Raw genomic sequence first — 16,069 nt, 5'->3', positions numbered from 1 at the left:
ATACGTTATTTTTCTATGCAAGCTGTTGTATTTTATATACAAAATATTGTAAGGGTGATGGTGATATCCCATTTTGTTACTTTGTTATAACTTTCTCATTCCCTTCAAGCTTCACAGATAACATTTTAAGCTGTCAGAAACAATATAAATTTATATCCCTATTAACCTTTAAATTTATGCTCTAAACTGGCCTGGTGGGATTATATATAGAATGATTTAGATGACGCTTGAGAAAATTTTTGTATCCAATAACTGGTTGGAATAGTTGTTCTGTATTCATTATTGGATTATATTACTGCAAGGAAAGTTAAAGTTATCACTTATAATGCTCCTGGAGAGTAGGAAATTATGTTAACACTCATTAGTGGAACTGTTATGAAAGGAAGAAATAGAAAATAATTCATTTTTGCACCCTTTACAGTATTCTGAAGTCCATGGAATTTGCACCCTCTGAATCCTCTGGTGCACAGGTACTGAATTTCCTTTTTTTTCTTAATTCTTTCTCTGATTCAGCTAGCAAATATTATTTTTGTGTTACCTAGAACAAGCATAAAAAATTTCCTGCAGGTCTGTAAACCTCAGGCTCTTTGGTGTTCATAAAATATTGTGTTACACAAGTTGATAATTGGCTTCTCAAGCCTCTTTTATAAAAGCTGAATTGAACATTTTTGCTTATTAATTGCATTTCCTTCAAGTGGTCAAAGACAAAAAGTGAGATTTGATGTGATGTTTGTTTTAAAGACGCTAGCAGTGGAACGCCATTAAATTGAAGCCTGGATATTTGTGAACTAATAATAGGCTGAAAACCTTGTTCAGCAATTTTTAAATGTTGAATAGCCTTGAGTACACCATTGACAAAAGAAAACAAGCAACCCTTTGAACACTGAGAAACGAGTAAAATCTTCTAATATTCTATGATGTTAATGTCACCTAAGATCAAAGGTTATGCATTGAATTCCTTCTTCTGAAATCCAAACTGAATATGAATATACCATGTGAAAAAAGGATTACTTTTTAATATCTTTTTGATGATCCAGGGTTAGATATTTAGTGGAAGGTAAATGGTCAAGTTATGCCGTTTGATTTAATTTATGATCATATGGTCTATTTGCACTGACACATACAGCATTTCAAGAAACTATAAAATGCCAAAGTAGTAGATTGTTCCAAGAAGAAATGCAGTCTTAACTAATGCTTAGCCAAAATAAAATAGTTTTTAGCTGTTCATTGGAAACTTTACCAACACAATTTGTTTTAAAAAGTAGGCAGGGTTAACAAAATGATTAATAGAACACTTTTTTAAAAAATTGATGAGTGATTTACATTGAAAATGGAACAGAATCCAGTAGCATATGTAGAAATTTAAACATTCACATAAATTATATTAATGATGAATTCTAGAGCCTCAGTCATAACAAGGGCAAGTGCTTTCTTCCAAATTATTCCACAGTAGCTCAGTGACCCTCTTAAATTATTTAATACCTTCTTGGCTACCCTGAAAACAAGCCTCATGTTTTGACTGTCTTTAGGATGCATCCAAACCACTGGAGGTGTTGCTGCTGGAGAAAAATCGCTCGTTGCAGTCTGAGAATGCCACACTGCGTATCACTAATAGTGACCTGAGCGGTAGGTTGATGTGATTTTTTTTACTGTGATACTTTACTATCTTGGGAGGGAAGACAAGGGGAAGTGAATATGAGATGAGAGTCCAAGCTAGTGTGTTACAGAAAGTTTAATGGACAAGAAGGATCTTCAATAATGTTTTGATTTTGACTTTTTATATGTTGGATATTAGAATAAGACGTGGAAACCTTAGAGATGCTCTGAAGTTTAGAAAAGACAGGCATTGTAGAATGCAGCAAATGGTACAATTCAAGGCTGTTTGTAGTTTCCATAACATTCAGTAGTGGTGAGAAGTTCTCTGCCCCCTCTTCACTAGCCCACCAACACACACAAATGTGAATCCTAGTGTTTACATGTAAAATACCATAATTTTCCTATCTAATGTACTTAGATATTTTCATTAGCTGATCAGTTAAAAAAAATTATGAAAACTGCTGTGTCTTTTAGTTTTCCCAATATGAGCAATTTATACTTTCTGTGCAATTTTTTTAAATAATGAAGTAATGGAATTTAATGCTTCTGTGTTTAGCTGCTGGTAAAGAGTTAAAAGTTGCCATTGGCACTGGGTTCCTACATTCTGAAATGTGTGTAACTTTTACTGACTAATCTTGTTGCATCCACTTAAATGTGATTTCTTTAATTAAATGGATTTGTTCCAAAATGTAAATGTTTGCTGTGTTAGGTTCAGTCAAATCTATTGAATAATGTCTTAAATAAGAGCCATTAAATATTGCTGTTTGTAACTGACTTTATTTTAATTGTATAACTGCACTTTGTGTAATTGTTTTAGTTGTAGAGTTTGTAAGGGGGATTCTCCAGGCTGCAACATACAAGAAAGGTGCAAACATGAAATGCATGTTGTTTGTTTTGGGGGCCTTGTTTGGCATATCATAAATTTAAATTAATTTAAAAAAAACCCACCATCTCATTGGCCCTTGTAAAAACTGCACTTTTTCCCATTTGTGGGGCAAACTCTGCATTTTATCTTGGTTTTTCCCTTTTAATCCCCCATAATGCATTATGTTTGACCTTCCTTGTAGGGTCAGCCAGGAGAAAAGGGAAAGACCAGCCTGAGAGTCAGCGTCCTGCAACCTTGCCGGCCTCCCCTTCTTCTCAGTTGCTCCGCAACACAGGGGAGCAGGCTTCCAATACTAATGGTACACACCAGTTCTCACCAACGGGTTTAAGTCAAGACTTTTTCAGCTCATCTCTGGCAAGCCCCAGCTTACCCCTGGCCTCCACGGGAAAATTTGCACTAAATTCTCTCCTCCAACGACAACTAATGCAGTCCTTCTACTCCAAGGCAATGCAGGAAGCAGGAAGCACAAGCATGATTTTTTCAACAGGTCCTTACAGCACAAATTCCATATCTTCCCAAAGTCCATTACAACAAAGTGCAGATGTTAATGGCATGGCCCCATCTCCCAGCCAATCAGAAAGCGCTGGGAGCATCTCTGAAGGTGAGGAGATAGACACAGCAGAAATTGCACGTCAGGTGAAAGAGCAATTGATCAAGCACAATATTGGACAGCGGATATTTGGACATTATGTCTTGGGACTGTCACAAGGGTCTGTGAGCGAGATACTAGCCCGGCCAAAGCCATGGAATAAACTGACTGTGAGAGGCAAGGAGCCATTTCATAAGATGAAGCAGTTCCTCTCGGATGAGCAGAACATCTTGGCACTGCGCAGCATCCAGGGGAGACAAAGAGGTAAGTTCGGTTTACTGATTTAAACTTTTGTCTTGTGGGCTATGAATATGCAAATCAGTAAAACATTTTCTCCTGTGAGGCCATTATTCAACAAACTTTTTTTCATCTTACTCTTTTACAGAGTATGCTGCAGGAATGCTTTTCAAAATAATTTTTCTAAATTTTCTGACTACATTGATTTTTAGAAGTTATACAGTATAATAATGCTTGGTACTGAGAAGCAAAGATTTTCCTTATACCTTGGACTTGATTGATTTTTATTGGAAAGAATGAAGTGCTGGTATTATTAAAGCTTGTCTTAACTGACCATAACTCTTAGTGAAAAGTAGCACTCAAGATCATCAGCCACCACATGTGCACAGAAACTTATAGTGGGAATGTGTTGTGCCCTTAATAACAGTGGGAGCAATTTTTCCTATGTGCTTTGAAAAAATTATATGGCTGATGCATAACGTTCTTAGTTTAAGCAAAAAAAAATATTAAAAGCGGCTTTTCTTATTTATGTGGAAGGTTTTAAGAAGCAGCATTCACTTTCACTTCAGTGTGATTCACTTTAAATAAACACTAAAGCTTGCATTTAAGAAAAATAAAAAGAAAGCTGTTTAAAAAAACTAGAAATAGTTGAAATAAAAAGCAGCGTTTTTCTTGGATAGTTTAAATGAAAATGAGCATCATTACATATGTAATTTGTTCTTCCTTTTTTGATTATAGTTGGGGAGCATATCTTCCATCTGTAGACTTTTATGTCTGTTTAACCTCTCTTTTCTATATAGAGATGTAATTTTTATTAACAAATCGCTCAGCCTCACTTCTTCCAAAGTAGCTTGCTCCTCTAATGCTCAAAAACTCAGAGGGTTTAAGGAAGCTTGGACCCTTGTAGTTAGTGACAGGCAGCTATCTTTTCATGTCACACAGCCTATGATATCAACCCAACCATCCCCTGATTGTTTTGTTCTTACCAAACTTGTTTTTCAACAGAGAATCCAGGCCAGAACCTGAACAGACTATTTCAGGAAGTACCGAAACGAAGAAATGGGTCTGAAGGTACGTCACAGGCAGGTGTTTTTCTTCGCAGTTAACATCTAGAAAATGGAGTGTGCTTTAGCTGTGTGTTTGCTTAAAACTATGCAGTTTGATTCTGGCCTGGAATCTGATGGAAAAACAGACAGTAAGTATAAAACAAGCCATGGGTTTGAAAAAGACTTCACTTTTTCTAATTCTACCACTACTATACTAACTTGACCTGTTCTAGATCAGGTATCTAGATATTAGTATCTAGATACTTCCTCCCTACCACACCCAAACGTGTCAATATATAAAAAGAGATCAGTGTTAGAAGAGGCATTACAAATAATGAGAACGACAGAAATTCTGTTTGGCTGTCATCTTTGTGGCTTCTAAGTGAAAAAATTACCCAATATGAAGTAATTCCTTCACAAATAGCTAAAAAGTATAACATTTCTACTATGGGTGCTATCCTTCTAGGATTCCAAGTATATGATGATAAATACAATAGATGTTGCAGATAAAATAATAAGAACTTATGCAAGCTGATAGGCAAAAAAGCCTGGACAGAAGATGTCACTGAAGAGCACATCAGTAAACTGCTCATAGAAGTAGGAGTTGCTATTTAAATATAAAGTTTTTGCCCTGTTTCAGACTAATGGCAGAATTTTGCTTTTCTCCTATTGTTTTAACATCCCAGAGAGATAAAAATAAGCTAGAATAAATATTGCTTTCTTGCACCAGTGTTCTCCATTTTAGATTAAAGTCTGGAATAAATTGTACAGTGTACTCAGATATTGGATAGTGAAACAAGCTAATATTTTTTGTGAGTGGTTTGTGCCATCACATAGCTTCCCCAAAGAAGAGAACAGACTAAAGATTTTTTTTTTTTTTAAATTCTTGCTGGATAGTACAATTTGTGTAGTGCTTGACATCGCGTACGTGGCCTGCTGATTCTTCTTCAGTTTATATTTTAAAGTTATATTATAGCTACTGCTGAATGGTATATTTTTAAGCAGAGCAGATTTCTTGAAAAGGAGTTTCCTGTATTAGTGGACGTCAGTGAATTTTAAAATCCTCCCAGTGAGTGCTAATAAGCACCTCTGCAAAGTGTTAGTACAATAAATTGCATGTGTTGCACTCAGTGTTAGCTAAAAAGCTGGCTTAATATTATTAGTTTCCCTTTTCTCCTCAGGTAACATCACCACAAGAATCCGAACCACAGACACTGGCTCTGATGAAGCCATCAAATCCATTCTTGAGCAAGCCAAAAGGGAGCTGCAAGTACAGAAAACAGGTACAGGTTCACTTTGTCTCTTGTTCCTTTTACTTCACCAATTAAACAATTATCATGAACTGACTTGTTGGTTAATTAAGGTCTTAAAATCTGGAACATATTTTTGCAGAGCTGATTCTTTGGCACGAGAAGTGGTTCATGTATATAATATATATTGAGTTTACTTTATAAATTTAGTGTTAGATGGAACCTTTAGAAAAAGTCATCAGTTTCTCTCCCGTTCCTGCCTTGGTCCTGAGGGAAAGTAAATTGATACCTTTTTTGTTGCACAACATACATCCTCCCTTGCAATCACCCACATCTCACCGGCATGCTGGAGTGGGAGATGGATGCTACAACCATTTCTATCAGCTTGCTCACAGGAGGAGGAATACTGGCTTCACAGCCTCTGCTCTCTTCCCCACATCTGTGCAAACATCATAAGACCCACCATCATTCATAATTTAATCCATCCTGCTTTCCTGCATGCCTGTGTTGGGGTTAGACGTGAGCTAGTCCTTATCGAGTGTGTTCTCACTCCACTATATTTTTCATGAACTGGGGTTAGAACATAACCTTTACCTGGATCTGACTTTTACCAGGCTTTGTGTGGTAGTGTAAATAGTTCATAGTTAAAAATGGGTTTCAAATAGTGTTTCTTTTTCAAATACATCTGTCTAGGTTATCTTCCCACAGTGTGATTTTTTTTTCATGCATTTGACCATTATCAAAACTTTTAACTAATCTTTGATCCTGTGTGTCCACTTAAAGAACTGGCACTGCCCTAGAAAGTGCTTTGTTTTAAATTTCATTTTTAGAAATAAATGTTGGTTAAAACTGGATATTCAGCTTCCAAAAGTAAGGGCTGAAATTGGAAGAATGTGTATGTTATATAGGATATTCTATTTAATCTGTGGTTTGTTTTCACAGCTGAGCCGGCTCAGCCACCTTCTGCATCTAGCAGTGGCAATTCTGATGAGGCCATTCGATCCATTCTGCAACAAGCCCGGCGTGAAATGGAAGCGCAGCAGTCTGCCCTTGAACCTGCCTTGAAAACAACACCTTTGTCTCAAGCTGACATCTCCATCTTGTCCCAAAAAGTAGTATCTACACCTGCAATGTCTTCGGTTTCCAGTTATTCTCCACTAGCTTTGTCGCTGAAGAAACATTCTTCTGTTGTGGAGTCTAATATATCATCATTGCAGAACCTCTCTGGGTTAAAAAAGGAGCACCAGGACACACCAGTGTTAGAGCTTCATGGAGTAGCTGATTCTGCACAGGGTGTGCTAAGGCATGTTAAAAATGAATTGGGACGTGGTGGTGTTTGGAAGGACCATTGGTGGAACACCGTTCAGCATGACAGAAGAAATACCACTCTTCCTGAAGATACAAAGGTGGAGGAAGCCAGCTGTGGTAAAGAAAAGATCAGCAATCAGACAAGGTCAGATCGTAGCCAGATCCAAGGCCCATCCTCTTCAGAATACTGGAAGGAGTGGCCAAATGCTGAATCTCCATACTCCCAGACCTCTGAATTGAGCATGACAGGGGCAAGCCGCAGTGAGACACCACAAAATAGCCCCCTTCCGTCCTCTCCTATTGTACCTATATCAAAGCCATCCAAACCCTCCGTTCCTCCATTGACACCTGAGCAGTATGAGATTTATATGTACCAAGAAGTGGATACAATAGAGCTAACTCGACAGGTCAAAGAAAAGCTAGCAAAGAATGGCATCTGCCAAAGGATCTTTGGGGAAAAGGTAAAGAACCGATTATTTTTCGTTGCTACATGCTTGAATTGGTAATGTGCTGTGTTTTTCTGTTGTTCTGGAGTGAGTTTATTTAGAAAATTTTCCACACACAGGGATAGGTCTCCGCCACGTAAAGGTACAACATTTCTTTTCCATTCAGTACTTATGGACTGTATGCATAAGTGAAAGGTACGAGTCCTGTTTCTTATGAAATCTTCTATACAAAAATAAAATAAAAACTTTGGGACCTTACAGTAGGAACACAAAGCTAATTTCTTCTTTTCACAGTTCAGGGCAGCTGCATGTGCATTTCCCCTCTGTGCTCCACCAAGAGCACCCAGTTAGCAGTTTCTGGCTCCCAATCATCACCTCTTGGATAGAGACCAAGTCTGCACAATTCAGTTATTAAACTGTAATATTCTCTGGAAGGCAGGCTTTCTGAACAGGCTAGCGTCTGTACTTCTCTGTCTCTAAAAGCAGTGGTGGCCAGTTGTAAACCAAGGATCACCACTCTTGTGGTTGTTGCCCTTCTGTATTCACCATAGATCATCCCCCACTTCGGAATAAATGCCCTCCTCCTGCCCCAAATAAATGCCCTCCCCCAGAGACCAGAACCCCCACCCGCCGCGCAGACTGAATGACACACAAGAGCTGCACAAGCCACACTGGGGCCAGAGGTGCAGGAGGAGCCACCACGCAGTTGTTTCACCGTGTGGTGGGGTGCATGTGCGAAGCAGGCAGAGGGCACTCCACATGTGCTGCTCTGAGGAGCAGGATTTCACCACACCACAGTGTGCAGTTCACCACAAGTGGCAAGTGTATTGAACAACGTGGCTCTAAAGGTTATGAACAGTATAGTTGCCTGCAGGTACATGTTACTGCACAGCTCTTTATGATCAAGCACATTTGTTCTTGAAAGACGTAAGCCGCACCAAAAAAAATACTAGAATGTTAAAATTTCCTTTGTGCTAGCCAGTGATCCTTGTGAGCTGACAGCATGGGCAGCCACTCAGGAGAGATTCAAATGCTGCCCAGCTGATTAGCAGAGCGTACACAGCCAACAGTATGTTTCTATGGTGCTGCACATCTGCACATGCCTTGGTGCACATAACCAGATTTACACTGCACATAGATGGAAATAATTAGAGAGTTCACTGGTGCGAATCTGAAGTCACCCATCAGTCTTATGAGCCCTTGGTAGGGATCCTTCTAACTCTTCCAGAAAAATTCCCCCTGCACCCCCAACAGAAGATTTAAACTCAGACTATTTGGCCAAAAGTCCTTAATTTATCTCCCTCCCTCCCCCCCGCCCCCCCCCCTGGCCAGGGGAGTTTGCTCCACAGTTTGAGGACCACTGCTGAAGTACATATTCAAATATAAATGTCTCAATATACATTACAATATAAAATGAATGCAGGTGCGGATCATGACAGATATGGCAACCCCATGCAATGGTTGGGGTCCATTTCTTTTAAATGAATGATTTACATATGACTCTGTTCTTCTCCATGAGGCTAGGGTACCACAGCACTTCCAGGAATTAAAAACAGAATGCGATAAACTAATGGGGTGCATTGTAAGTCCTTCCCCTCCCCCATCCCTACCGAGGTTAGATAAAGCCTCCTGGGGAAGCCTGTATATAATAGCTCAAACTAGATTCCCCAGAGATCGTAGAGATATATATCTACCTGGCCGGGGGGGAGGGAGAGCACAGAGGAGCATGGGGAAGTGGCAGGCATAGGTCATCCTCCTTAAGGGTAGGGAGGGAGTGGCTCCCAACCCCAGTCTGCCCCCAGCTCTGCTCAGTCTGTCCCAGCCTCTAACCCCACCCTCAGCCTTGGCTAACGGCTGTGGTTCTGTTCTTGGCCTCAGGTGCTCTCCTCCTCATTGCTTCCCCAGGGGTCAGAGGTCTGGCTTATGGAGTGGGTAGGGGGTGACCCTGAAAGGTTTGGATAAGACAGTGCTAAAGTGAACTCTTGTAATAGTTGAGTAACAATCTTGTCACAGATCACTAAATCGAACAATGTTTGGTAAATGAAAGCTAAGGGGCTGTAGAAACATGAAATTTCTTGTTTAATATTTAAAAATAATAAAAGGAGGTTTGGAATTCTTAATATAGTCATTGCTCATCCCGTAAGTGTCTAGCCTCTGGATTTGCATTAGTATCTTCTTTTTTGTGTTAGGTGAGCCCTTGGAGATGCACACATTTTGTATGATGTGGCATTCTGAAGCTACAGCTAATTCCCAAGTTCTGACTGTCTCAGGTCTCACAGCTAAGTAGGGTCAGGTTGGGTCATTACTTCGAAGGAAGACAAACAATGAAGGTGTAAAGCTACAGGAAATGGAATTGGTGATTCAGCAGGAGGCATTATTGCCTATGATTTTTTGGTAGTGAATCGATGTCCAAGCAGAGTACTAGATACGTTATGCTACTACAGGTACCATGTTTCAAATAAGGCGTAAACCTAAGAGCTTGAGCACAAGGGGTAATTGGATATTCCATGGCATCTTTTGTAAAACAATGTATATTAAAATTCAAGTGTCCTGCAGAATTTCAGGTCAGCTAGTTACATTCTGCCTGTCTACATTCCTCCTTACGTTTTAATAGGTTACAGTATGATATTCACTTCCTCTTTTAAACTACAATTGGTATTCATTGTTAAAGATGAGCTAATGTGTACAAAACCAATCTGTTAAAGATTCTAATTGATAACACAATTGATGGGTAAATTTGAAAGTTTCAAGCCCGGTGTGTTTTTTTTCTTTTATTTAAACAAAATACATGAAAATCTTTCCTGTTTTTATTTACCTGCAAGGACCCGGTCTCTCTGATACTCCATTTAGAACTGATGAGGTTACATCATGCAGCTTTCTGTGCCGTGGAAGGTGTTTGTTTTCTTTCAAGTGCACATACTCCTGAACTCAATATTTACACACACACAAAGATTTCAGTGTGATTATAAAATATGTATGTGTAGTTTAAGGCTAGCCATGTGGTTTCTGGTAAATGATTAATATACATGACATGCAATATGCTTGTAGTAAATATATTGCAGAAAGTACCCATCCCTAAATAAAATTTCCTAATATGCCGTTAATGGTTGATTCACTTCAGGTGTTGGGCCTATCCCAAGGGAGTGTCAGTGACATGCTCTCAAGGCCAAAGCCATGGAGTAAATTGACGCAAAAAGGCCGAGAACCTTTTATTCGTATGCAGTTGTGGCTGAATGGTGAACTGGGACAGTGTGTCCTCCCTGCACAGGGGCAGCAACAAGGACAAGGTAATTAAAATTCCATTGTGGTGTTTGCATCAAAGGACAGGAATTATTTTTACATTGCAGTACGCGAGAGCTTTTTCTCATGTTTGCTCTGCCATTTGTAGCAGTCAGATTGCTGGCCTTGGCTTCATAGCCTGTTGTTAAGGGACTCAGATTTTACACAGGAGAGTTAGTTAATTTAATTCTTAACTTAATTTGTAAGTGGGTGGCCAGTTAAGACAGTGGTGATTATGCATAAATACAATGTGTAAATCACGCAATTTTGGATAAAGGGTCTAGAAAAAGATAAATTCAGTCATTTTAATGGAACTTATTTGTTGGGGAGGCTATTTCCAAAGTTCTCTGGAGACTTTTGATACACTTAACCAGACAAAAGAATTGAGTTTTAAGGAGGAAACTGTGAGTGTAATTCTATTTTTAACATTTTTATTGTTCTTTTTAGAAGTACCAAATATTTCATGGCTGTTTTTAGTAATGCCAGGGCAACATTTGCCCTCACGTGGTTGTAACTAAGATTAGTATTTGACAGTTTGTTTAGAGTTGGAGTTACTGGTTGATGTGGGAGATTGGAAGTTTTCTTTATTGTTCCCTGATTTTATTCTTCTCTCTCACTTAGTGCTCCACTCTGTGGCATCACTACAGGATTCCCTACAACAGGGATGTGCAAGTTCAGGTAATCAGCTGCCTTCAAATGATTTGCTGCAAAGCAGTTCACCTACAGTTTATTCTATTTATGTTGCCCTGATGCTGAAAAGATTCTTGTGGTGGTGTTGTTATAGTAAGCCAGGTGCACCTTCAGAGAATTTTCTGTTAACTGTTAATTCCTCATTCCCTCTGTGTTGCTATGGCAGATCTTGAAAATGAAACCATTTAACAGAATGCATTAGTCTGGAGGACTATGCTCTGAGATCATTCAGTCTATTTTTTCTTACCATAGTTTATCAATTTGACGTATGAAGTGGCTGAAAAACAGAAGTGTTTTTCATTTGTAATGTGATCTAGGTACCCCATTTGCCTTATTTTCGCCCTCCATTGTGGTTCTAAACCAGCTTTTCCAAGTAAAAGTTAAGGAAGATTGTTAAATATGCAGCTTTCTCTCTCACCCCTGCATTTTGCTTTTTTTCATGCACTTCTGTTTTTTTCTAGTGAATTGTTTAAAGTTTTTTATAAGGCTGACCACTACCATAGGGAGCCTAAGTTTAGAACAGCTGCATTCCTGCTGTTGGATGCCAAACTCTACCCACGCACACTATTTAACCAGTGATATCGTTAACTGATGTTAGCCATTTATACTGTATTCCAGGAGAGGGAAATATTTGTGTTCTGTGTTTGCAAGATTATCAGATGCTATAGATGCTATAAATGAAAGAATTATAGCAGTTGAGAATGGAAAGGAATGACTCCATCTCCTTGCAATTGAACATGGTATCGTTTTCTAATAATTGTGCAGTGTAGGTTTAAATGCCCTAAATAATAGGGCTGCCACCATTTCTCTTTCAATGGGAGGTTTATAGTGAGTCACATTGTATTTGGCTGTGAAATAAAAGTTACTTCTCATATTGAGAAATTCTCTGAATTTTCTTTAGAAATTAGATTGAAAATGGAATGAATATTGTATAGGCAAAATGTCAGCATTAAAACCAGACATGAAAATAAAATCTTCATGAATAAAATTAGAAACTTTCTTTGCAATCACAGACCTATTGTTACTTATGTACAAGCATTTAAAGAACATGTAAATTTCCTGAGGCATTTTTACACTGCTGCTCATGAAAGCATGCAATAGCTATTTTTCTGTAGCATTCATCCAACACAAATCATTATTCCAACTTAAATATCTATATACAGTCGAAGATTTACCTGGTGTTTCTCAGGTTCTTAACTAGATTTTTTTTGTTTTGTTTTACTTTTTGGAAAATAAAATTAAAGTGCATGTGCTTCATTTAAATCATTGCTCTAAGGTGGAGCTGGGAATAAGGGGATTCAGTATTCAGGCTGCCCCTGGAAGAAAAGACTCCCTCAGCCCTCTCTCACCATGGTAGCTAGGGGCCAGGTGAGAAGCACCTCTCCATGGCCAGTGCAGCTGCTGCAGGCACAGCACAGGGAGAGGTGCATGTCGCTGGCTGAGGCAGGTTTAGGTTTGTCTGCTCCCTGCACTCCACAGACAAGAGTGAGGTATGCAGCAATCTGTGCACTTTCCCCACACTCCCAGATGTAGGGGAACAACCAGCAATGTCCCCTCATGAATCAGGAGGTGGAGGGTGTGGTGGGAGGCTTTCAAATGGGGAGAAAGGCGAAAAGGCTGTATTTTTATTATTAATCATTTTTCTGGTCCCTAATCATGATTAGGAAAGAGTTTAAAAGACTGGCCTTTAATATTGGAATCAAACCTATTTATGGGTTCCCAGGAGGATGGCTAGAAGCTAACATTAATTTCCCTCAGGAAGTTTAGATGTGTTAGTATGAGATTCTGTTCCACTGCTACACATCCCCGCCTAGTCTGTCAGTTACTGCCCATTAGCTAATATTTTAATGTGCTAAGCTTTTATTAATTGAATGGAGAACATTATTGATTGCCACCCTTTAGTCTTGCCTTAGAGGTGACCTGCAAATGAGAAAAAGCATTGTTCTCTTTTTTTATAATTGTTAAAAATAGATACATCAATAAAATTGTTTATTTTTAGAACTAGAAGGTCACTTTGTGTGTTCCCTTGAATACGTGATAGAACTAATAGTCTTATGACATCTCAGACAGCAAGCGGATGAAGCATGGTCAGTTGAGAGGGAAAGGGTAGTTCGATAATACTATAGTTTCTTGCCATCCGTATTTTAATTCAAATGCCAGACAAACAGTTGGTAGAAGAGCTGTGTTTGTGAAAGATTCAATGTCCCATCCTCTACTTAAGGGCTGTAAATGCTTTCCAGTTTGACTCTCCTTCAAGAATTTTCCTAGCAAACCAAATGAAAACAAGATGCATCTAAAATAAAAATCAAATAAAACATAACTTGCTTTAAACAGTCGGGACTTCTCTGATATACAAATATATATATATTTATGAACTTCTATCGAAAACTAAAAAGGTTCCAGGCCCATTCCCCCCCAATGCACCCGCCCCCAGGTTACATTTAACTGTTTCTAATAGGGACTGATACCAAATTATAGTCTGATATTCTTCAGTATTTTGTGTCTGGTGAGCTTTAATTATCACTGTAGAAATCGGGAGATCTTTGTGCAAGATATACAGAGTTTTACATACAATAGGTACTTTCTCTTCCAGTGGTCAAAAAGAAAATCAGTATGTTATTTCTAACATTCTAGTCACATATCTTTCTACCATTTGCCTTTTGGTAAATGTCTTTTTAATGAGGTAGGTCAACAATATGGCCCAAATCACATGGGGAAAAATTCAGAATTAATGTCACCCAACTGTATCAGCATTGATGGACAGAATTGATGGACTATGCTGGAAAAACGTTTCTTTGTATATGGTTCCGTGAATTTTATTTTTTTACAGAGAGGGTTGTTAACCCTAAGCCAGCCTCTTTTACCTCAAGGAGAGGTGATCCAAATTTGTCCTTCCACCTGTCCAGGTTGGGTGCCCTTTCCAGAAGCTGTAGCTCCTGCTGACATAGCTCTTAGGGTCATTTAGACACACAAGCCACTTCACCATGACAAGGAATGCAAGCATGTTTCATTTTCTATTTTTTTAATGAATTGGCTCCTTAGTTAGTCACATTTTTGATGGTCAGAGCTCGATTAAAATTAGAAGATTGCCATATATATTAGGACATGTATAAGGGTGAATCTTTTGAACATTTGTAGGTAGCTCCTGGATTGGTTTTCTTTGAATGTTGGAGGGTATTTTCTTCACTGTCTGTAAAATATTACCATCCCCCCCACCAAAAAAAAAGACACACCATGGTATTATGTACCAGTTTTGCTGATTGCCCAAGAGCGCTGAATTTTTAATTCACTTCTTCTGTACTTATCCTTCGTGAAGGTCATAGTATCCATGTACTACATTAGAGACATTACATGTCTTTTTGGTATGTTTTTCTGTTAGGGTGTTCTTATGACCTAATGTGGAAATCCTCATTTGCCAATACAGGTGTGGGTGATCTCAGGGGATTTTGAATATGCCTTTTGTTTGTCTTCCTTTCTAGGTATCATCCATCATTCCTAATTTCATGCTGCTTAGTAGTAGTAATGCTCATGGGAATTGAGGAAAGCATTATACCTGCATAAAATGGGGAGCTAATTAAAGCTTGTTTTTGAATCAAAATCTTGCTTGAGATAATTGGTATCGCCTAGTGATTTAAAAGCAAAAGATCTGCTGTAGTCAGAGCTCCTAAAATAATACCTAAACCTTTCCTTTAAAAATTAAAAACATTTGTGGCAAGGTGTAATTACTCTTCATCATCCCTTGGGAAAGAACTATGGAAAAATCCAAAGACAAGTACAGTATAAAATTTACTCCAGATGTGATAGAAATATTTGTATTACAGACTGACAATAACAAAGCCAGGTATCTGATCTGCCTATCTCTGTTTATACCATGTTCATCACTGCATCATCTTTCAATAGCACAAGCTAATAATTAGTTAATTATCGATTGACCCAATCTCCACATTCCGTAGAAACAGAGTTGTTAAATATTGTTTTTGGTGGTCTTTTAATTACTGTTGTTGAAAAATTAAGGAAAAGATACAAGTGTTACTCTTTAGTTCTATGTGCAGTGAGATTGATGGTCATTCAGATCTCTTGAGGAATATTTTGATCATGCAGATATGGAAAAAGCTCCTGATTTTTGATTTGATAGTTCCAAAAGAGACAACTGTAATGGGAAGTGTTTCAGTAGGTAGACGAGACCAATCTGCTGCAAACTTTGATAGAACTATTTGATAATGTCCATGGACATCCATTCCTCTGTTCCATAAACCATAACAGATATGGATTTTTTTATCTGTGAAACAGGCTAATAACTACTTGTAACAAGAGATACTGGGTTCTGTGAATGTGTGCATACAATCTTGGTTGATGTGACACTTTGGCCAGTAAGGTAGAATCTGTAATTATGAGCATCAACACTATAAGGGAAAATTAATTGTAGATGTAATGGAGTAACTAGGTGACAACAGTCTTTCCCTGTTTAAGTGAAGTAAGGGGATCTTATACCCTGGAGCTGGTCTTAATTTAAATAGTGAATATGGATCTATATCTTCATTTTAAAAGAGCTGCACACAATCTATTGCAACCTATGTTTTCTTTTTTGGTCAAGTGTGGATTCCGTAAATCAGCTGTCCTGTGGCTGAAGGAACTGAGCTTATTTGGTCAGCAGAAGAGAAGAGGAATTGATAGCAGCCCTCAAGTACCTCAAGGAGGGTTCCAAAGAGGATGGAGAGAGGCTGTTCTCAGAGGTGGCAGAT

The 16,069-nt window shown here is 38.5% G+C and overlaps 1 protein-coding gene across 4 annotated transcripts in view; it reads left to right on the top strand.

Annotated features, from left to right (window-relative positions):
- The window catches only part of CUX1 (cut like homeobox 1), a 420,256-nt gene that overhangs the window by 303,109 nt on the left and 101,078 nt on the right, over positions 1–16,069 (top strand). For 3 of the 4 annotated variants that reach the window (XM_075013970.1, XM_075013967.1, XM_075013968.1), the window contains 8 exons: positions 422–470; positions 1,530–1,626; positions 2,664–3,335; positions 4,314–4,379; positions 5,536–5,637; positions 6,547–7,373; positions 10,480–10,645; positions 11,259–11,315. In XM_075013970.1, coding sequence (XP_074870071.1) covers positions 422–470; positions 1,530–1,626; positions 2,664–3,335; positions 4,314–4,379; positions 5,536–5,637; positions 6,547–7,373; positions 10,480–10,645; positions 11,259–11,315 — 2,036 coding nt within the window. The remainder of the gene's footprint in view (positions 1–421; positions 471–1,529; positions 1,627–2,663; positions 3,336–4,313; positions 4,380–5,535; positions 5,638–6,546; positions 7,374–10,479; positions 10,646–11,258; positions 11,316–16,069) is intronic. The other variant, XM_075013971.1, reaches the window with a different exon arrangement.

Source organism: Carettochelys insculpta, chromosome 19, assembly GCF_033958435.1.
Source record: "Carettochelys insculpta isolate YL-2023 chromosome 19, ASM3395843v1, whole genome shotgun sequence".
Classification (NCBI taxonomy): Eukaryota; Metazoa; Chordata; order Testudines; family Carettochelyidae; genus Carettochelys; species Carettochelys insculpta.
Note: the sequence above shows the minus strand (reverse complement) of the source record. Positions and strands in the feature narration are given on the sequence as shown.